We start from the raw sequence: 23,275 nt of genomic DNA, 5'->3' as shown, positions 1-23,275 counted from the left end.
TGTTCAAGTAAGTTTTTATCTACATTTTGGAAAAACTATGGAAGGAATAATAGCAGTCCATGGTAAACAAGGCATATCAAGTAAGTTTTCTATCACATTAGATACATGTAGGTGGAATCAATTGTTATTGTTTATTGTCCTTATATTTGAGCACGGGAAGCCATAGTGACAAAGGACTTTCGCCAAAGGCTAAATATGAGCCTCTAGATATCTCCACTTTCACAAGTCTTAGTTGATGAGACTGAGGAGGGTGAGCATTTAATTAGAGATTTAAAGATTAGTAGGAGTATTAGAGGAATTGAAGATGTAACTTAAAGATTATGGAGAAAAGAATCCCTATCAGCATGGCTTTCATGACCTCTCTTTACCATAAAAACATCGATGAAATAGCATGAAAATGTCAAATGGGACCAATTTTTGGGTGAAGTAGAAATGCCTATGTTATGAGTTATGCAAGAACTGAAACTGATAAGAACCACTAAAATCTGGAAGACATATAATGCTGAAGGTTTGTCAGTTTATTAGTTACCTATATGTTTTTTCTATTTTAGGTGGCCTATACTTGTGTTCTCCCAGATCTTGGCATGTGTGACATATGTGAGAGGAAATATAGATGGATTGGATTAAAGAGAGAAGAAATGGTCCATTGAAATAGGATTTGCAAGTTGAGATCCAAGAGCCTGAATTTCCTAGAGAAGCCAATTTTGTGGGTTTCATGGGTTGGGACCCAAAATTGCAGATTTCTTGAGGAGTTCATCCTTTTGTTTCTTTCGTTTCTTGGGTTTGTAGGTTGGGATTTGGAGATTCTGGTTTCTTGAGAGAGAGTAGAAATCTTTCTTTTCCCTTCTTTCATGAGGACCCATTATGTGGGGATGCATGCATATATATTGTATGAGATGGTTAATTTTGCTTGATATTTTGTTTTTTCCTTTGTTGCAAGATTTTCTCTCCATGTTAGCGACCAAGTCAATACACATGTATATTTGTCTTATGGCCCAATGATAGATATGTTTGTGCTCCCATGCTTCTGGATTTATCTAGTTAGATGATATTCTGTGCATTTTCTCATTGATCTGATCATTTGCTGTTGCCAAATGGTACTCATATTTATGTCAGTCATGCCACTTTGAACAACAAAATAAACATCTTTCCCTTCATCAACTTCTAGTCCTGGTCCAGCCCTTTGCTTCCTTTGTTCAAAGGCTTGATGATTTATGAGGGCTAACAGAGTCCAATATTTGGATTTGACAACAAATGCCTTCATATCATTCATTTCAGGCATTAGGTGTGTGCGTGACTTTTTTGACCCATTTACTATGGAGAATGGAGAGGCATCATGTGCACAGATAGCTTTTGCGTACTGATTATTTTGTCTCTATGATTTCAATATTCTCCTTTGATTAGCCAAATGAAATGAAAAATCAATCTACCTGACATTAATACAGGTGCATCTAATGCATCATTCATAGTTATTCAGTGTGTTATTATGTACTATCAGCCAATACCTTATTTTCTGTCCTAATATGTGCAGCTTTAAGCGCATAAAAACTCCTGTCAAAGGACATCTCTGCAAACACCATCAGGTAAATTTCATTTTGCTTGTTTGCTTTATGGAAATGGATAAAGCTGTTCATTGACTCTGAGGATTTTCCATAGTGTTTTGATTATGACAATTTCATGGAAGTGAACTCACGGAAGCCATCCTGGCGCTGTCCATGTTGTAACACGCCTGCTAGCTATATTGACTTGCGTATTGATCAAAATATGGTTAAGGTAAGTACTTCAACTATCCATTGACTATGGGGTGATTTCACTTTCCCACCATAGTGCATGATGTTTTCTTTCTTTTTCCTCTTTTTCAGATATTGAAAGAGGCAGGAGAGGGTGTTTCCGATGTTGTTATCTTTGCTGATGAATCTTGGAAGGCGGTCGTCAAACATAATGGAACTACAGATGAACTGCATGATGGGAGACTTGAGGGACAGCAGGATGGTAGCATCGAGAGTGATATCAACACAGTCACTGTTGTGGACCTGACAATGGAAGACGATGACCAAAGTGAAATGAGTCAAAATGGTACCTGTGAATTTGAAGATAGGAAACCTTTCGAGCATATTCAAGGTTTTTCTGGCTCTGAATTTCATTCTGAACTGCCAGTTGCCAGTACTTCTGGGACCACTCAAGTAGCTGCGCATCATGTGGATGGTATTTGGTCCAGGAATTTGCCATTAACTACTTACTCAAATGTGTTGTTAGCCCCCACAAATGGATCAAATGCTCATGCATCTGGAACCTTGGAGTCTCTTGTGCCTGATATTATACTGAATCCTGTTATTACAGATGCTGTTTCACCAGCACTTAACCGGGATGCCACGACCAATCATGAACTTTCTCAACCAACATTATCATTTCATCATGCAACACAATTAAGGCAGCTTATGCAATTACAACAGTCACATTTTGGAGGTTCAATTATCAACAATGAAATTGCAAGGCCCTCATTGCCTAGACATATCAGCAGGAACCCTATAGCTGTTCAGGCCCTTCCAGTGCAGACACAGACACCCAATGCATCTCGCAGGATGTGGACAAATATACTCAGTTCCACATCTGTCATCCCCAACAGTCCTGCATCTGCTACTTATCAGACAAATCCTCCACTAACATCTGCTTCAGATGGGTTTGGGGCAGTAAGTGGTGACATGGAAATTGAGCAACTTTCAAGCACTTCTGATGCAGTTTCCTCATCGTTGCATCTCCATACAGCGGCACAGGTATTTCTACTCTTGAATTAAAAGCAACCAATATTGAAGACGACATAATCTGATGTTACCGGATATTTAAGTTACTTGAGTCATATCAGTTTATTTGTTTCCCTCATAATTTTGCTTCATTATCAAAATTTCGAATCACTTGATGGTTATTCTGGGAAGACTCTGAGATCTTAAGGTTATAGACCTATGGTGCTAGAATCAGGCTTAAAAGCTTTATAGGCTCTAAACAAAGATTATAAGTGACATGCAACATGGACTGTATCTGGTATATCATCCTCAAATAGATTAGCGAAAAAAGGTATGTCATAGGAGAAATATAAAGATTATGTGAAAGGAAATTTATAATTAAAAGAATGGAGAAGATAGGAGAGGAGCACAAGGAGAAGAGCAGACAAAATGGTCTTCAGGTGGCCTTGTCAATTGTTGTTACCCTTAATGCTTGTGTAACTAGGCATCACAACTTATGGTCAAATGAACATATTGCTGTTATGGTCTGGGCTACCACTAGAAGGCCTGGATACAGATGTTACCAATCATGAGTGCAAAGCTCGATAGCTGAAACCCACGAACATCATTAGACTCTAACCATTCAGTAACCCCAAAAATGATGCCTTCCAACGGCTTGATATCTCTTTATAGTGTGGCTTGATTGTTGCAAAACTATTTCTATCTAATGAGATCTGTACTTGATTGCATCTACGTTGGGATATCCTGCATCTGGATGGTGATTTTGGTTTTTATACATCATGTGTCATCTTAGATTACCTCTTTAGAAATCAGAGGGTACAAATTGCCACATAACTAAATTACATGTCGCTAATGAATTGAACACTTGAATGATAAAACTCAACTGCCACATTCTTATTAACCACATGGGATCACTTAGTAATTCTCCTTGATTAGCCATGAGTTTAGTGGTTCTGTGGAGTGCTACTGGTTAAGACCCCTGGCATCGTGATTTTTGCAAAATTTGTGATAGACTTTCACTGGCATATTATATCCATCTGGACATTCCAATTTCAATTTCTATGAAGTATATTTGAATTTAAAAAATCTTCTGTATCATTGAATTTTTCACCTATGTATCACTTCCAGTAAAATTACTATCAGCTGCATCTGCATTCACCATAACTACAAGCAGAACTGAAGCAAGACTCTTCATGCATGCTTTGCAATTATTCAACATCTTCAGGTCCACAATGAACCGTCAGTTTTAGAAACTGAATATTTATGACCATTATATTGGAGTTATTTGTATAGAGTTTGGCCTACCAATTCTGAAACTAAATATTGTTGTCTCATGGGTGATATTCCTGTAGCTTTTATCATTTTTGAGTTTTGTTTGATTTAGATGTGCTTACTTTGATAAGTTTATCTAACATTCCACTTTTTATTTGTGATTCCCTTACTGGGTTAACCCCATTCAGTTACTGCATACACAGAACCGTGATCGCCAGGACCACCAATACACTCTGAACCCAGCAATGCACCAGGTGGTTGGCCTTCGAGCACCATACGTCATCAGCACAAGAGCTCCAGGTGACCAACAGAGAGGAGCGGGTGCTTATAGAGCTACATTGCATCCTGTGTCAGAACTCCAAAATCCCCATCAGATACTTAATCAGAGGACACACCAAATAACATGCCAATCTGGAAATATTCCACAGTTTTCTCTCATCCCTCCAATGCAGGTTCAACAAGCATCACAAAATGCTGTTGGTCAAGCAGCAGGAAGCTCTGGAAGTATTCGTAATATATTGGCTGCCCAACATGCAGCACAAGCGGTGAGGCTGCAAGCGGGAACAGCGGCAGTTCATCCACAAATACCCAGAACAGCACCATCTACCCCAGCAACTGCTGACAGGGGTCCTGCACTTTCATTATCAAGATCTGATGGCTTGCCAGAGCTGCCGTTTGAGCAGAATTGGCGGCCTACAGGAAGGATGAGAGGAAGCCTAACAGGTAGTGCGTACTCTGCTGCACTGAGCCAATACTTGGTTCCTCCACCGCAGTCATTGCAAGTCCGACCACCTGTTACCACAGTTCCTATCTCTATATCTGATCACCTATCAGTGTTCCTTGCTAATAGCATCAATGCCCGTGGACCCTTAACCCAGCAGGCTAACTTGAGGCAAGGGGAGGGCAATCAACCAGGAGGTTCGAGCACATAAGAACCATGAGACCTTTGAAACTTGATTGTTAATGATCGTGCATGGAACAGTTAACTGTAATGAGGTAGCAAATTGTGTACATATTGTTTAGTTTTTGTTTGAAATCGGGTGCTCCAGAGTATTTTAGGTGATTAGATTAGTTGAATTATTTAGGAAGGTTGTACATTAACATCAGGGTGAATTCATGTACACCTGTCACAGGATGAGCATCTTACATGTTAGAGGAGAGGACATTGCTGTGACCCATCCATATTTGAACTTCAATTCCCTTGAGATCATATTTTTTTCTTCTTTGGAAAATGTTTTTTTTCCCTTTATTTGTCATAATTGCTTTCACATGGTTGATTGGAGGTAACAGCATGTATTTGGAGGGATGGATAACTTTCTGGGACTATTCATGGGAAAGTTTGGTGAAAATTATCAACACTTGCTACCATCGGTCTCTCGTAATTAACATGTCCAGCAGTATGCATCTGTTCGGTGTCCGTATTGATATTTCTGTTAAGATTTAACTGGATGATGATTCAGAAATTAGTTGCATGAGCAACTGGAGCATGTATTAAAACCCTTCTCGAGATTATAAAAAAAAAATATCTCTGCTTGAGAAATTAATGAAGTCGGAGAAAATTGATAACTCAAATTAACCCCAAACATTCTTGATAAACAGGCATCAAAGCAAAGGACTTCATTTTTTTTTTTTTTTTGAGATTGAGCAGAGATCTTGAATTTTCTCGGGTGCAATTTTCAGGGCGGTTGATTGTTTGGGATATTTGTTCTATGAAAGTAATCCACCAGGACTTCAATGGACCATCATCTCTCTTTAGGGACCATTATATCAATATCCTTAAATCAATATTACTTTTTACTCGATGCACACATACTACCAATGGATGCACGTATAAGTTGATGTTGTATGTCGCATAGCATGATCATAACGGTCCAAAAGAGTTCGACCATTTGTGTGAAAAAAATAATAATAAACGTGACCTGTTTCTGAAAATGTGAACGCAAAATGAACATTCGCTGGAGCATTCTTCCCCGTTTTTAATTCTTCTCCAGAAGAGAAACCCACCTATGAGATTGAACATCTCACCTATAGCATGCCTTGGAATTTCAGGCGATTGAAAAAGAGCAAGAAAATATGAAGAAGGCGCAAGAATAGGTCATCCAGGCAACCCAACGGCATGCGCATGTTCATTTCATGAACTCTTCCAGAGCCGAACTTAGCGCTCGCAAGCATGGTCTGCCGTACCGGTCCGTACCGGCCGGTACCGGCTGGTTTATTGCTAGAGAACCAGTACGAAACCGGTTCGGACCGGTACGGAACCGGTTCTTATCAGTTCGGGCCGCCACCGGTATGCCGACCAATACCGATACGGCAGACCTTGCTCGCAAGGCTCCAAGCCACCTAACATCCGGACCATCAAGAAGCCAATCGAGCTTGAGTCCTCCCTAGGCTCCCAGCAGGTGCTCTTCGATCATGACCATTTCGGGCCCGCCAGCCTGACAACTTAATGGCTGGAGGTCTAGTAATAGTATGGAGGACCACGTCCAGGAGAGCTCGGGCATCCAGAGTAGCAGTTCACGGGGTGGCATCAATGGCGGTGGCCGAGGCCACCCTGGTCACAATCCTGGTAGAGGGATAGGCGGTCATCAAGGCAGCGGATGGCGATGGGCTAGGAGAGGCAGCGGTCGCAGATGAGGGTGCGGAGGTGGCGGTAGGAGAGGGCATTGGTAGAGTGGATGCAGAGCTCGCACAGCAGCTCCATGGTCAGGGACTAACAATTGTTCTATGAAATGCCGAGTGCCCAAGAACATGGGAGCAAGGGGGATGTGCACCACACAAGTGAGGGCGGAAGAGGAAAGGACAGCAGGGGCAAGGTCGAGGGGAAGGGAACGGTGGCGACGGGAATCGTTTTGGGGTGACGGATTCCCTCCTCTTCTAGCTTATCTTCTTCGAGCAGATGCTGAAGTGTTTCATTTCTTCATCTGTAGTCTATTCACGCTCTCTGTAACCAAAAGAACAGCAGCAGCAACAACAACAACAAAAAAACACTATTCATTGCAATGCCAAGCTAGCAATCGTGCATCGAGGTGCATAAGAAGGCAAGGTGTGTCGATGCTTTTAATGGACCAAACATCTCATGGTTCATTTTCATGGACAGGCTTTTAACTCTCATCAAACCACTTTTAATAATTTGACACTACCGCGTGCTGCATCCTGCATGTCATAGATTAAGATGATTGAGATGATGATGGGAACTAATACTATCAACCTAGATTTTTGATCGAGTTTAAATAGACAAAAAGCTTTAAGCCTTTTCAATAAAATTAAAATAATAGATAAAAAAATCTAAGCATGCTTATTTTATGGAATAAAAGCACGGTATTTAAATGTAGTTCCCGCATTGCTTTCTCCTTGAGCTGGAGTCAATAAACAGGCACTAGAGATTCTTTCAGCTTTAGAAAAAGCAAGCCAACCAGAATGGCCGTATGAAGACTGAAGTTTAATGCATCTAGCCAGATTTTATACAGCATGTCCAATCACACTACAGCAATGATGCGACAACTTAGATTTTTGATCGAGTTTAAATAGGCAAAAAGCTTTAAGCCCTTCCAATTTTAAAAACTTTAATTATATGTATGTATGTATGTATGTATGTATGTATGTATTTAGTTGCAGTTCTCACATTGCTTATTCCTGGAGCTAGAACTAAATAAACAGGCACTGATGCACTGGAGATTTACTATGCCTGCTTTAGAAACAGAAGTCTATGAGATGTCATATGAAGACAAGAGTTAGAAAGCACCAGGAGTTAGAAAGCACCTAGCCCGATTTATACAGCATGTCAGCCACATTACAACAATAAAAACAAAATAGTTTCTTCTCACAAAGGATACCAAACAGAGTGGCAACAAAGAATTTCCATATTGGCTCTGTGATTCGTCTCCTTTACTCTTAATTGTGCCCGTGGGTTTGCTGAGCGTTTCTCATGGATTTCTTTTCCTTCCATTTTTTGGTTCTTGGTAGAACATCTTGGACTGGAAATGCAGATGAAGTTGAAGCCCAAGTTCGCATGCTTCCAAATATAGACCATGTCTAAATGATATTTGTGCTCAAAGAACCATACCGTACGGTAGACAAGCTTGTGATGCTTCCAACATTGAAAAATTGCTGACCAATGAAACAGTCCTGAGAAAACCCAGATTGGTTGATGCTATCATATGACTTGGAGAAAATTCTTAAGAAGGAGAAACATTTGCATGGATAAATATATGCACCCAGCCATTTTATAGATGAATTGATTAACCCCCACATACGTAATGTTTTAAAAGGAGATGACAAAATTTTGACCACCAAAGTGTATCAAGAATGAGACCAACATAGAAAGTACTGAAACAAAAATTTCAGTTTGTTAAATTCAAGCATTTTCGAAAGTCTAATTTGAATTTAATTTCCACCCTCCGTTTGGCGGAAACACCCTGTTTTCCCTGATCATTTGATCAGTAAGCTTAACAAAGTCGAGGCAAGAAGCATAAGCATGCATGATAGATAGCACCAAACTTTTTATTGTAGCTAACACTTACACTCCACCCATACATAACCTGTCTTGGGCTGCTTACTGGAATCCATACCCCTTTGGATCCAGTCTCTTTGGATCATGTCCACATTAAATGTGAATTAGCTTACATTGTCAGGTACTGAAAGCACATCACCACCCTTCTAAAAGGATATCCGGGTCATATTTGGGTTACATTTTCCATTAAGAATTCCCAGAAGCATTTCAATGGTCATCAAGGACGCTCACCTTTGATAACCTAACTGTTAATAAACATGTTTCAGTAAAGGACCAGATAGGGTACCAAATTTGGCCAGATCAAATATGCTCTCCTTGTGCAGACACAGAAAAAGTGGACCAAAATACAACAGGTTCAAACCAAACATACAAAAAGAAGAGAAACCTTCACAAGCCACGGATGAATAAAACAACAGAACTTCAGCACAAACAACCCCAAAAACTGCATTCTTCCGGAAAAAAAAAAATCAAATCAACCTCTAGTGAGCTGTGTCAGACATTGAAAGACATGTGACATTGGCCACTTTGTAATAAAAAGCTGGTCCAGAGTGAAATTGTACAGTTATACTTCCATCCTTGAACTGAGATGCACAGCTATGTTGCCAATAAAAGCTGCACCATGATAGTATCAGCAATAAGATCAGAGCTCCCATTTTTTCAGCTCCAACCCTTCAGGTGGACTTCCCTCTACCTTCTTTGAACCCACATCCTTCCAATTCGTAGAGAGCACTGTGCCACTAGATTCAATCTATAAAAATGAACACCAAATTAGACTTCTAGTCAAGGGAAACAAAATTTGATACAGGCATCTCCCTGACAAGGCTTTTTTGAAGGGGTCCTACAAGCAGTTGCCGCAAGGGCAATTCTAGCAAAAACAACAACAACAAAGGCAGAGAATAGTATAATCATCATAAATTTAATATAGGAGGCTATCATCCTCAATGAAACAATATTTACTGGATAAGAATAATATCTTACAAAGGATTTGTTCATTGCTCGTCTTGTGTCCTCATCAGCATCTCGATACATATCCTGGAACACTTTGTTCAATCCCGCATCACCATCTAGCTTCTCCTCTTTCTCCTGGCAAAAAGCAACAGAAAATAAAGAAAGCAAATGACATGTTCATCTTGGAGTCGTGAAACATTAGGAAAATGAAAAAGAAAGACGTGGAGATTATAGGTTCATTGGCTTCATATAGGCATCCATGGATATATGCAGAAGCATGATAGCCCTACTAAGGGCGTGTTCGGAAACTTCCCATTGGATCTGGCCGGGAAGTGGGATTCTGGAGAAGACCCAAGAGAGCCGGACGGGGTCCTTGTGCCCACTTCCTGTGGGATTTAGAAAAAAAACACCTTGTGAGGTACTTTTTGATCCCTCTGGAATCATGCCCCACGACCCCCACGACAACCCTCTCCCATCCTCTCCGCCTTCTCTTTCTTCTCCAGGCTCCCCTTCCCTGAATGATCCAGTTGGATCCCTCTGGGATTTCTCCCAAACAGGCCCTAAAAGTTCTTCACACACAAGTCATTGATTACCTCCTTTTTTACCAGAGCTTCCAACTTATCCCAATCGATTTTAGCTTTTGATGACGGGTAAGATGGTCTCTTGGACATTGGTACTGCATATTCAAAATAAGCGGGATAATCAGTGTCTAATATCTCTAATTACTAATATAAGCATTTTCGGTGCCCAGAATATCCTGATCACTGAGATTCAAACAAAATAACCTTTCCAAGCATCTAATGCCTATTACTAACTATTCTTGGTCCCATTAGCGAACCAAATATTTCACTAGCATAACTTCTGAGATATTCTTAAGCAAGTCATTAGTGTTTTAGAGAAAAATTGATGTCACCATAACCCAGTTAAAGAACACGCACCAGAAAATTTAACCAAAACACAAACAAAAACTGGCAATATATGTTGCCAAAATATCAACATTTAACATGGACCATATACAATCCTTTGACAACAAAGTGTTGGAGGGAAGCCAACATTTTTAAAGGAACTGGATAGGCGGAACCACATGGTGAAGAATATCAAATGAATAGCTACTGATAACTTTGAAAATTTGAAGGAAAGGAAAAATATATTTCTGATTACAAGGAAATAAGATTCTTTTGTTTAAATAGAAAATGGGTCAAATATAGGGATCAAATTGCAAGCTAGATCCCAAGAGACCTTGTTAAACAGGGGCACCCGGGCAGGTCTCAGGCAATCAAAGGAGAGGTACCTAGTAATCTAGACAAAAGTTAGAGAAAGGATTTCAATATCTTTTCATTAACAAAAAGAAAGCATTAAATATAAATGGATGCTACAAAAAAAAAAAAATGCAAGACTCCTCCCAAAACATTTGTTCATTCCTAAAATAAGTACATATGCTTTCCTAATTTAATAAAGAGATGGGAAATTCAAGGCACAGTTTGGTTGCTCAACTTAAGAAGGTACAACGCATATCTTGTTGGCCCAAATAAAGCAAGAAGATTTTGTTAATATTTGGTTTTGGCTATCAAGTAAAGATGGTAACAACTTCCGACAAAACAAGCATTTAGCAACCAGACAATAGACAATCGATATATCTGCACTAAAAAAAGGAAAAGTATTGGACCTTTATATGGGACAAGTTTAAGTCCACTATCAGCCTGTAAACGAACAAAAACCAAACAAAGGATTATGCATGCATGTAAACCAAACAATTTTAAATTAAGAACATGTAATCTTATTCTTCTGTGAAAAGATAATCGAAGTTCTGTTTTATTTACAAGATTGTCAATATTGTTTTGCAAAAAGGATTGCTTCAAGTTGGGTAAAATGAGTCAGAGACTCACATGGCTACTGAAACAACTGCATACTTGCAAGTAGCAGCAATAAAACCACCTCCAAATTGGATTATATTTTATCAAAGGATATCTTTTACCTTGGATGAAACATGAAAAGTTAACTAGAAAAATGAAAAATCATTCTTAAAGTTGTCATCTAAAAGAGTCTTTAACTCTTGAACAAAGGTGGTGCAGATGTCAAGAAGAAGCAGATAAGCAAATGCAGATAAACTGAATTTCATTGGGACAGGTGAGCACATGCTCCAACACATAATCAAAGGTGTGCCTTGCATACATGTATGGGCAGATAAGACAGCCTACTTATCAAGTGGTCTTCCAGTACTTGAACAGGATAATTGTCGTATTTTAAGAATTATCAAAAGATTTAATAGTTATTTTCCCCTTCTTTTGTTGGCAAAAGGCCATGTGGACAAATCATCGCATCAAACAAGAAACTTACACTACCTGATGATGTGTTTATCCTCTGGGGGACTGTTCTCTTGTCACTAAATTCCAAAGACGTCCACGTGATAGGTTCGGCTTTTGAAAGACGGATTTCAATTTTGGAAGACATGACCGTGTATCTGCATTTTTCTGGTATAATCTGCTTGTTTCCCGATGAACATCAGGAAAGGAAGAAAAGAGCATAATTAGAAATGTAACGAACACTAATATATGAAATAGGTACATGAAACAAAGTTCAGGAATCCATCTGAAATAAAATGTTTTGCTAATAACTCAGCCTCCAAAACCATACTGACCAACTTTAAAATTAAAAAAAAACAAAAACAGGAAAAAAAAGATGATCATGATGATCATGGACTACAAGCACATGATAGTTTCTCGCTGATTTTAGAACAATAAACAATCAAAATTTGCATAAAAGAAAATATTAATCATGCTGAAATCTACAAGCAGCCAATCAGCTGTCCCTTATAAAAAAAGGACATTGCAGCACAAGGCTTATCTGGTAATGATCATAGAAACTTATCAGTTAACAAAGCTTGACGTGAAGGCTAAGGCATACTTTGGAAGTTCATGTTCCACTATAACAAATGTTGCACACAACAAAAAGGGAGCTGCAGTCAGTTATCCATATTAATCCAAAAAAAAAGTGATTAGCAGATTGACCTACTGTTCTCAAAGAAGAGGACAATAGGCAAAAACACAACTTCTTGTGTGAGAAAGAAGCTTATGAAAACTTTCATCTTATAGTATCCTCTTCAAGAAATGCTTGACAGAGGGGGTGGGCAGTCTCAGCTCGGTTGCCTCCTAATGTACATTATGACTAGCACCAATATAATAATACATACGTTGAGAAGTATGACTGCTTGAATTATGATGATTTGGCAACAGTGCCACCAAGGAGCTGGTGATGCAGATGTTCCTAATATGCATCTTACAATTCGTATGTGCATATTTGATAGGATGGCTATGTTAAATATCTCCTCACACCTGACGATATTTGACTGCAACACTTGGGTATGGATTCGTAAGAAAAGCTTAGATACACCACACTCTCGTACCTGTATCCATGTAACATATTAAGACAGCCAACAGTAGGAATACAATGGAACACAACTGTAAACAGAACTTCCTTCAGAGTCAGAACAGACATCTAATTTCTCCCCATGCATCATGGTAAGCTTCAGAACAAATGTTTAGAATGAAAAGTGTGACACTGCATGCTTTTGTCCAGAGCACTTCTGCATCTTGGCGCCTTACCTATCGGAGTTGACCATCCACTTCTCTTTTCTTAATCTATGAGTAAAATTAGAAGTCTTGGAACAAAGATTTCTAAACAGTTAAAAAAGTGAATAACCTGAAAGACTACAGAGTCCATATATGCATTTCGGCTCCAAAGCCTCCCGCAATTTCCCTAGAGGACCCTGCATCCATTTATTTTTTTTTTTAAGAAAAAAGAAGATGATGTGTTTATCTTGCAAATACAACCTCATTCGAGCCTCACCCTGTATGTTGGTTTCTCCCATATGCATACAATGCATTTCTCTTCACGTGTGGTGCATGTGCTCTATTCTAGTAGAATCATAACTTGCAAAAAAAATTCACTCTACGCAAAGGATGTTTGACATCAAAATGGATGATTTGATTGACTCACATATCAACAAATTTAACATGCCAAATGACAATGGACAGAACAGTGCCAATCTTTTAACGGAGCAAGAAAGACAGAAAAGGCCGGTATACATAAAAGGTGAATAGAGAAGCACTCAATCCCTTCCTATATCATGATGATGGTCATTATATGCACATAAGATGAAATATCAGATCAAGTGCATACCTTTCCAAATAAACGAGGTTGAAAATGATATTTTTGCTCCCCAGGGATGTCTATTATAACACTTAACTGAAAAGATGAAGAAAACTATGATTCAGTATTGACACAAAACAAATCACGTTCCGCATTTACTGACTCAGATAAAACTAGTAAAGCATCAAAAAGGAAAAGGATAAGAATACGTGGAAGAGCATACCATTTGCTCACCAAAGTCAACAGATACATTGTTAGCTGGAATACCCTTAGCAAAAATTGTCAAAACCACTTCTGTAGAAGAATTATAATAGTCATGCCTGCATTGCAAAGACAACCAACCCATGATCATTAATTGCAAAAATAACCATGCACTGGAAAGAAGCAGAAATAAACCAACATTCCTAAAAATTAATGCTTCACTACAATTAAAGCAAAATCCAAACAACATGTGATCAAAAATAGCAAAACAGCACACAAAAAATGAAACATGGTAACTTGAGCAATCTACCAAATATAGAATATATATATATATATATATATATATATATATATATATATGAATACATTCTCGTCAATCAAGTGCCTATCTACCTTAATTTAATAAATTTTACTTGAAACTGTAAACAAATGCAAGTTTCATATATTTTGCAATTAATAAGTTTGCACTTTGCACAATGGAAAATACCCACCAAGAAAATGGGAGAATATAAAATCAAATAGAATAAAAACAAAAAAAAATGTATAATGCAGAAGTCCGTTGGTGAATTGGCCTATGCATGCATCAGATCCGATTGGGACACAGTAGGACACATTTCACCATAAGAAAGCATCCTGCATAGCCTAAAATTAGCCTCAAAATTTTCCTCAAAAATAAAAGCCCTTTCTCTTTATGGAAAATTCTCTAAAATGGAATGGGGTCCTCACTTTTAACCTGAAGTTCTTTGCTTCCCTTCAGATTTAAATGAGCCACCACAGCTTAAAGCTAGGCTACTTTGGTTTTAGCCCTTGGATAGTGACAAAACCAAGGTAGGCCGAACCGAACCGAACTGCCTAGTTCGTCCCGTACCGAGCCGACCCGGTGGGGAACCAGGTCGGTTCGTCTATTAAATTTAGTTCTGGCCCCGAACCGGCCAGAACGGGTTCCAAACCAACCAAAACCGGCCGGAAAAGGGCGAAACTAGACCAAATCGACCAAAACTGTTCAGAACCGTCCGGTTTCGTTCAAACTCGGTGCGAACCGGAGTCGACCCGATTTGGAACCGGGCCCCCTCCCCCTTTACTTCTTTTGTTAAAAGGTGTTGGGAAGGCCGAAGGCCTTTCCAACATCATCTTCTCTGTTTGGTTTAGACTTTAAAGTCTAAACAGCTCTCCCTTCCCTCCAATTTGCAAAATCACACCGATTCAGTGCAACTGAAAGAAGATCCAAACCTAAATAAGGTGTGCTTCCTCTTTCCTATCTCATTTCCTCTATTTTTTGGAGGAGCTCCAAAAAATAGCTCGAATACGGATACAAATATGGTACGTTTGAGACATCTTCCGGTGGCTACTATCCTACACGGTCCGGAGCATTTTACGAGATGGATCTTGTTGTCTGCTTATTCGGATGGGCACCTTCACAGTCGTTTTATCAGCCAGAGAATACCTTTCAGAGCCATAGCTTTAACAAGAGATCCGAGAATGCTTATATCCCAGAGTGTGTTTCTTATGGAATGAACATACAAGACTACAACATCGCTTGGCTAGAGAGATGGGTTGATCTGCCTCCTAACTATGCTAATGATCCGGATATCTACGAGAGGCATCGCCACTCGACGAGATTTTAGATGTGCATATGTATATTGTATTTTAAATATATGTAATTGATTGTATTATTTTATATTTTTCAACTTCCTACTTGATTTGAGGATATTTCATGTTGCTTCTTGTAGCATGCAACATCTTACTAATCATTTTATGTTTTGTATCATTTTAAAACAGCAAGATGCATCATTTAAGTTAAACCGGAATCATAAAAACATCAAAAAAAATATCAAAAAAAATCAAAAAAATCAAATTAGACTTAAAATCATTGAAAAACTTGAAAAAATTGATTACCAATTAATTGAACTCGAAAAACTAAAAAAAAAATGGTATGCTGGTTCAGAACCGACACGCCCAAGCGCACCATATCTGCCGACCGGTATGAGTTCCGGTACCGGTTCGGCGGACCTTGGATAAAACCATAACATCCTAAACTAGTAGATCATTTTCGGAGAAGAAACCCCACCAATAACTTTTCTTCTTCCCCTACCTCACCACCTGTCATCCACAAATGGCCTTCTACTTAAATAAACAATTAATAAATATAATTAACTCCTTTGACAAGTAACTGGGTTAAACCTTCTGTATTTCCAAAAGCTTCTCCATAAATTTAGTTTTAAACCTTACTACAATAATGAGGGTAGAAATATAACAGCATCATAAAGCTTACTAGACATTAAGCTTGAATGTCACTTTTCAAAGTTACATCTTTCAACACCTACCTAAAATATTTGTGAGAGAGAGAGAGAGAGAAGCATTGGCTCTCTCTTTTTACTGATAAATCAAGCTGCAGGTTGGATGATGATGCGACCAAGTATAAAAAAACAACTATGTTGCAGTACATACCAACCTTTGCCATATGTTATACTGCCCATATATTATACAATACCCACCATACTGGCAAACCATCAGTAGACATGGTGTACTGCAATACATACTGTGCCAGAATGTAACAAGCACACCCCCATAATGTGATACTTCAAGCCCTGGTGTAGCAAATAAAATACTCTTCAAAGCACATTCAGAACAATAATATAATGCGAGAAATGGGGAAAATTCAATATATCAGCTTACAATGCGAGTCAGAAATACAAAAACCTCACACAAAGAGTTGGCAAAAAATAGCAAAAAGGCTTTTAGACATATCATGTGCTCTTATTTTAAGAAGATTTGCTATGGGAGCAGTTCCATTAAACATTACAACATGCACAGAGACCATGAAAGATTCATAAGTATCAGGAAAATGAAACAAAGTTAGAAGGCCAATCATGATTAGGAGGAATCACCTGTACTTCGGTTTGTTCGGGATTACTGCAGATTGACAGGGTGAATCTTTTGGGGACTGAGGATCCTTTCTGATTTCAGCAGTTATATTTGATGGAGGAGACATTGTGCTTGGTAAAGCATTTGGCATCACTTTTTTGGGCAAATCAATAGTTTCCTCTGCACACAAGCAAGCATGACCACGAAGAAAATTTCATAAGAATTATCCCAGCTTAACAAAGATCAAAGAATTGAGTTTATTGATGAGAATCATGAGGAAGACTAATGTAAAAATGGCTTTAGATATAAATAAACAATTGATGACCAGTTCATCGTATCATTCCATCCATGCATGACATTAACAGAACTGTCATTGCATCCCGTATGAAGAAAGTACAAAGTTTAAATCAAGATTATACCTGCAATACGCTCATCACATTCTTTGATCAATCGTGTGAATCTTGAATCTCCAGGTGCCAACGACGCACCTGCTTCAAGAGCTGTCTTTGCAGTCTGATATTCTTCAAGCTTGATACAGGCAGTTCTGTCAGCACAATTTTACACCATAAATTACTTGAAGGAAAAAACAAATTACAAAGGTGATCAAAAGTTTAAAAATAAATGAGAAATCCAGCATGTACTGTCAATCCACATGGAATGTCAAGACTGCCCTAGCAAATAACATATATATATAAGCAGAGCATAGTAACCTAATTGTTTAAAATCAAATGACATCATATCAACCCACATGAAATAACTATACTGCAAGCTAAGCAAATGGAACCTATACAAGCAGAAGGGAGAGAAACAAAGTTTAACTGATCATAAAAGCACAAGCTCAATTACCATGCAATGCCATCTTCAAATTAGTGAATTGCATGGACTTTCTTCATGTAAGTAAAAAGTATGGAGAAAATAATGTCCATAAGGAAATGTCCAAACATCTACCTAGACTTTCAAAGTATGACTCTACTAATTGTAGCAATCAACAACTGCATCCAATAAATAGATACATATAATAAGAAAAAGTACAGCATCAAAATAACGGGCCGCATAGGTCGGCTCACTAGCATTCATGGTAGGTCACAAATGTAACATGACATCCTCTCTTCAAGAAGTCTACCCCATTCTCTCCTCTTTTGTCCAGAATAACATGAAGCAACTTCTTCCTGTTTATCACAAATGACTATGGAGAAACATGTAGAGCACTACATTAAAAATAAAATAAAATCAAATGAACTGAAAAGATACTAACATTGTTTTTAGCATGTTAAGATACAACCAGAGAAAGGTTAAAGGTGAACAATGCAACTATGTCTTCTTTTAAAATGCATAGGTAGTCAACTTCGATTATGATGAATGTGTCATAACTTGAACATTCATGTCATGAAACAACAAAAAGAGATGCACAAATTCAATAACTTCATCAATAGCCCCATATGTCTAATTATGTGTTTTTGAAAGTTGCCCAAGGGGAGACCATGGCGGCCAGGCATGTCGCCCAATTCCTGCTTGAACCGGATGCTCCTTGATGAGGGCTAAGTACGGACTATGGCATTCAGGCATTGGACTTCTAGGCAGGCCAGCACAGTTCCATTATCTGGCGGGAGATGTGCAAGCAAGCCTCGGAAGGGACCTCCCAGATTAGGTGGGTAGTCAGGGACAGCCAATCGATCAATGTTCTGAAGGATATTTGGGTGTCAAATCTTCCTCTCCAATTGTGGCACACTACGGTTGATGTGGAGAGCTCCGACCTTAGGTGTGACCTTTTCATTTCTGAGGAGCGGAGATAGGATGCAGCGAAGATCATGCGGCTCTTTGGGGCTCAGTTGGTGGAGAGAATTTTAGCCCTACCGATAGCCTGACAGAAGAATCTAGAGTACGATGTGCAGATCCAAGATGAGAGCCGTTGATCTGGAGGAGCTATATAGAGTTGTGGCGTCTCGATCGATGGATGTCGGTTGGTTGTGGAAGCTCCGTGTTCAGTCCTGGGATGCCTTGCTCTTGTGGAAGGTGGTGTGGGGTTGTCTGCCGACCAGAGAGGTTTAAGTAGACGGGGCATAAGGCTCCATCCTACCTGTGATGGGTGCTGGGATATGGTGGAGTCTATCGAGCATGTCCTGTTTAGTTGCCCGAGAGTAGTTTAGGTGTGGCAACTGGTCGGAGTGCTTACAGTAGTCTTCGAGCCCGATCGCAACGTTCCTTGATTACTTGAAAGGTTCTTGAAGGGACCCATCACTAATAACAGGGGTGTCAGTTCTGCTTATATTGCTTATCATATTTGGCTGGACAAAAACTCCAGGATCTTTAAGGGGGCAGCGACAAAACCATAGGGCGGTGGCTGATAGAGTACTTCTCTATGCTGATGAGTTCTCCCATGCGCATATTTTTGGAGGACCTGAGATTGCGAGGAACATCTGGGATTCCCATTCAGCTTTTAGAGCATCTCGGATGATTTTCGTCTCTTGGGAGGCCCCATCCCCAAGCTTTCTTAAGGTGAACTTTAATGGTAGTATGTCTGATGATGGGAGAAAAGGAGTCGGGTTTGTAATTCGAGATGTTGATTACAGATTGGTTACAGCTGGAGGCAATCAACTCTATGACACCTCTATTTCTGGAGCTGAGCTCAAGGCTGCTTGGGAGGGTATTACCTACGCGCGAGTTACATTGGGGGCGGATCGAGTTCACCTAAAAGGAGATTTGACGATCGTGATTGGGTGAATCCAGTGCCATGCTAGGGCTGGCGACAAACACTCACTATTGCAAGACATCCGCAACCTGTTGAGGAATTGCATGGTCTCCCAGGTTACCCATGTATATCGCGAAGCGAATGGAGCTGCTAATTGGGTCACATCGTATGTTGCGCCGCACTCTGGTGTCTAGATTTGCAATAGTTATGAGTCTTCACCACCCCATCTTCGCTATCTTCTTCTTTCTAACTTTTTTGGATATATCCATACTAGGACAGTACGATGTATTCGGCTTACCAAAAAAAAGTTGCCCGTAAAATTTTTTTGGTATCTTTTAGTAGAATTCAATGCATATGTTATAAAAAAAAAGTATGTTTAGAATTTGCATCCCCTAGCTTCTTATGGTAAAATTTTTATTCAAGAAGCAAATTATTGTTTCTATAGAATATAGATGATTTATTGCATATTGACAAGATCCATAGCTCTATAAATATATATAGAGAGAGAGAGAAAATAATACATTTTTACTAAGTTCTCCAACATTATCTAAACCAACCAGGACTTGCATATTATAGGCCTCATAGGTATGTATAGGAATGTACTATGTACGTATAACCCTAAAAATAAGATTCAATAGTGATAACATTAACTTCTTCAAGAACAAATGGTTTATGACTTGTATTTCATTTATACAACAAAATCAAGGATGACAGTTGCCCGAGTCAACAATCTGTTAGGCCCAAGCCCTATTTTGACATGCTCAATCCAATGAATGAGAACCAAAGGGTCAGCCCATACTTAAAGGCTCAACTACAATACTATTTGATCTTAATAGTTAAAATGTCCATATAATTGTACAAAGTACACAAGGTCAACTATATACATGGTGCATAACATAATAGTACAGGAATAATTGTACCAACCCCTTTCGCAAGTAAGCTTTTGCTATTGAAGGATCCAACTCGATCGCTTTATTTGCATCTGCAACAGCTTCTGCAAAATAAAAAGAAAATACATAAAACTAACAACATGAGAAAAGATATCAACTTGGGCATGATCTATAAATTAAATGACATGAAAAAAAAGATTCTAAAAGACAACAAACTCATACTAGAAACTAACCCAATCACATTTTTGGAAAAAAGAAATTTAGGATGTCAACTAGCAAGAATATAGTTTTTTGAGAGTGTCGCAGCTTTTTAAAAAATAGATTTCTGTTAATAATTATGGTTAAAAAATAAGGAAAGAAAAAAAAAGAAAAAGAGAGGAATGCATAATAGATCTTTACCTAATATTTACATATATATATATATATAGAAGGAAATCAACAAGAAATAGTAAACAGTCACAAAGGTAGCGTTAGGTAAGGATCTGTCCCACAAATAGCGAGAACCAGCAAGACTATTTAAGCCATTATCATTTAAAGATGTATTAATTAGCTCCTTTATGTCCTTGAGAAACCAGTTGGTCCCCTAAAGCTCTAACCCATATGAGCACATCTCTACAACCTACTACTTACAATAGGTGACAGGATTTTCAGATGTTTGATGTTTCTTTTTCCCTAAAAAGAAGGGCAGCTTCCAATCCATATGTAAAGTAACACTTGCTGGATGGCGTTCAGCTTGAGAACACAGGTTAAAAAAAGACCATGGTGCAAAATTTGTCTTAGTTGCTCTTGCATCAATATTTGAAAAGTAATGACTTCGAGGAACTGGCATAGACGGACTGATGTTATGCAGTTAATAAGCAACTATACCCAGACAACCTATACCATAAATCAAGTGTGACCTGTTGCCGGCCATGGAAATGGTCATATTGCCTTATAGTAGTATCTCCCTTTTATTTCTTGTCCATATTTCTCCAAGTTATGTTTCATTAGGACTCATTTGATTTGCAGAAAAAAGGAGGGAATGTATGGTCAATGGAAAAACAAAAAAATACTTCTTGTATAGTTGGAGTTTTCAAAGGAGAAAATTGAAAAAAATAGCATTTTCATAGGAATAAGATTCTCGTGTTTCATGGAAAAGAAAAACTTATGGGAGACATGGAAAAGCTATTTTCTCACCGGTTGGAAATTAAGATCCCTTTTTTTTCTCTAAAATACCTTTAAGCCATCAAAAGCCATGAGTAAGGTCGTTCACTTAATTAAAGATATAATAGGTATTTCATACAACTTTTTTAGGAAAGTAGATGCTCAACTAAATATAAGCCACTCTGAGATGTGCCACTTTTTCATGATCAACCAAATATGCTAAAACTGCATCATATTCTTAGGAATCATATTCTCAAAAAAAAAACATTCCAGTGAGAAAAAAAAATTCCCGCGAACCAAATGAGTCCTTAATGTAATTAAAGTGACTGGTTTGCTCTCACGATGATATTGATAAATTGATCTACTGAAAAATAGAATGTTGCAAGCTAGATAAATAATATCGCTCCCGGGTTAGCACAGAAAGTGTGTGTGTGTTTGGGGGGGGGGGGGGGGGGGGGGGGGGGGGTTTGCTACGCAATATGGGGCACTCAAATAAGAGGTCATTGAATGCCTAATTATAATTCTCCATGACGCAAGGATTGGCTCGAGAAGCCGAGAGAATCCAAATTGTGCGAAAAAGAGTATGAACATTATCAAATTAGAAGAAAAGAAAAGTGATCGCAAAATCGAGAAAAAAGTAACCAATAAATCAATCAACCAGCCTGCTACCAACTTTTACATAAATACACCGCCACCATATAATCATAAACCACTTGGTTTTCACCCCAGGCAACAATAGAACAGGCAAGGGGACTCAAAGAACGGAGCAAATAAAGCTGAAAACCTAAAAAGACTATCCAATAGCACTAGATAAGAGGATTCTTGATCAGCCAACGCCTACCAGTGAAGTTGTCGAGCTTGATATTGGCCTGGGCGCGGTCGGCGTAGAGATCGGCGTTCTTGGGGTCCATGTCGAGGGCCTGCGTGTAGAGATCCACGGCAAGATCGAAGTTATCGTCGACAAAGGCTTCCTTCGCCCTCTTCTCGAGATCGGTCTCCATTGGAAGATGAAGAGAGAGCACCAGAACGGGAGAAAGAGGGAGAGGAACAACAAGGGATCAATGAAGATGAAGACCAAGAAGGCGAGGAGGAGACGACAAGATGGGGACGGGGGAGTTCGCAGGGTTCGAGGATTCCAGACGCTTCTTTTCCGAAGCGACGGACCCCCTTGCCGAAGGACGACCGGACGCAGAAAGGACTAAGGCCTGGATAAGGCAGACGAGGGGCTCGGCCGCATAATGCTGTCCGCGCTGACGGCGGCTCGATATTTCCTTGGCGTCAATAGATCCGGGTGGATCCGAGTTTGACTCCGTTTCATTCAATGGGATCAGTATTTGGGTTGGGTTGAAGCTAGGGCAACATGAAATATAGAACCAAATGAGTTAGGGAGAACGTTAGTTTTGGATTGTATGTGTATTTTTCTACAACTAAACACCTTTTGCCATGCTTGATTTTATGGAGTATCAGCCTTGTGGTAGTCTCCCACACATTTATCCATCAAGAAATCTCTACGTGTGATTTAATTTGTTAGTTGATTTATTTAAGTTTCAACATGGCATGTTGAGCTTTTTCGAGCTTTGGTGCACTGGATCGCATGTTTAATTATTTTTGGATTATTGTAAATTTTTTTCTTTCTCTTCTTGCGCATATGATGCCATATAAGGGGAAGCAACTTTTTTTTTGATCTTTTTTAGGCATGAGAAAATTTATATCCTACCTATTCCCTTTAAAAGAAGACATGCATGGACCATTTCCAATGGATAACTTGGGTTAAAACCCTTAACCTCTTACTTGTAAGAAAGAGGTTGCTGAAATTTAGCTATAATCCAGTTTGCAAAAGGGAAGCAACATTCTCATGCATAGAGTA

General features: G+C 39.0%; 2 protein-coding genes across 4 annotated transcripts in view; one reads left to right on the top strand and one right to left on the bottom strand.

The window, feature by feature from the left end:
• The window catches only part of LOC103710882, a 30,535-nt gene extending 25,273 nt beyond the window's left edge, over positions 1-5,262 (top strand). For 2 of the 3 annotated variants that reach the window (XM_008796800.4, XM_017843753.3), the window contains exons 13-16: positions 1,532-1,583; positions 1,657-1,773; positions 1,863-2,774; positions 4,202-5,262. In XM_008796800.4, the coding sequence (XP_008795022.1) occupies positions 1,532-1,583; positions 1,657-1,773; positions 1,863-2,774; positions 4,202-4,945 (1,825 nt within the window). In that variant the 3' untranslated portion in view covers positions 4,946-5,262. The remainder of the gene's footprint in view (positions 1-1,531; positions 1,584-1,656; positions 1,774-1,862; positions 2,775-4,201) is intronic. The other variant, XM_008796802.4, reaches the window with a different exon arrangement.
• Positions 5,263-8,783: 3,521 nt separating this feature from the next.
• LOC103710883 (protein SGT1 homolog) lies at positions 8,784-22,641 on the bottom strand. Its single transcript, XM_008796803.4, has 10 exons — positions 22,250-22,641; positions 20,300-20,369; positions 17,106-17,230; positions 16,710-16,866; positions 13,844-13,940; positions 13,651-13,716; positions 11,814-11,952; positions 10,065-10,147; positions 9,502-9,606; positions 8,784-9,271 (listed from the first exon to the last, which is right to left on the bottom strand). Exons 1-10 carry the CDS (start codon positions 22,407-22,409, stop codon positions 9,164-9,166), a joined length of 1,110 nt encoding a protein of 369 aa, XP_008795025.2. The 5' UTR covers positions 22,410-22,641; the 3' UTR covers positions 8,784-9,163.
• Between the last annotated feature and the right edge of the window lie 634 nt (positions 22,642-23,275).

The sequence above is a fragment of the Phoenix dactylifera genome, chromosome 8 (genome assembly GCF_009389715.1).
Source record: "Phoenix dactylifera cultivar Barhee BC4 chromosome 8, palm_55x_up_171113_PBpolish2nd_filt_p, whole genome shotgun sequence".
Taxonomy (NCBI): domain Eukaryota; kingdom Viridiplantae; phylum Streptophyta; class Magnoliopsida; order Arecales; family Arecaceae; genus Phoenix; species Phoenix dactylifera.
Note: the sequence above shows the minus strand (reverse complement) of the source record. Positions and strands in the feature narration are given on the sequence as shown.

Bases quoted from the DNA above. Each gene is read 5' to 3' on its own strand.
- LOC103710883 (XM_008796803.4), bottom strand. From the start codon at position 22,409: ATGGAGACCGATCTCGAGAAGAGGGCGAAGGAAGCCTTTGTCGACGAT. The intron at 13,717-13,843 runs GTATGCTCTTCC...TCATCTTTTCAG, and splicing joins TTGACTTTGGTGAGCAAATG to TTAAGTGTTATAATAGACAT. The intron at 9,607-10,064 runs GTAATCAATGAC...GCTTTTTGCCAG, and splicing joins AAGCTCTGGTAAAAAAGGAG to GAGAAAGAGGAGAAGCTAGA.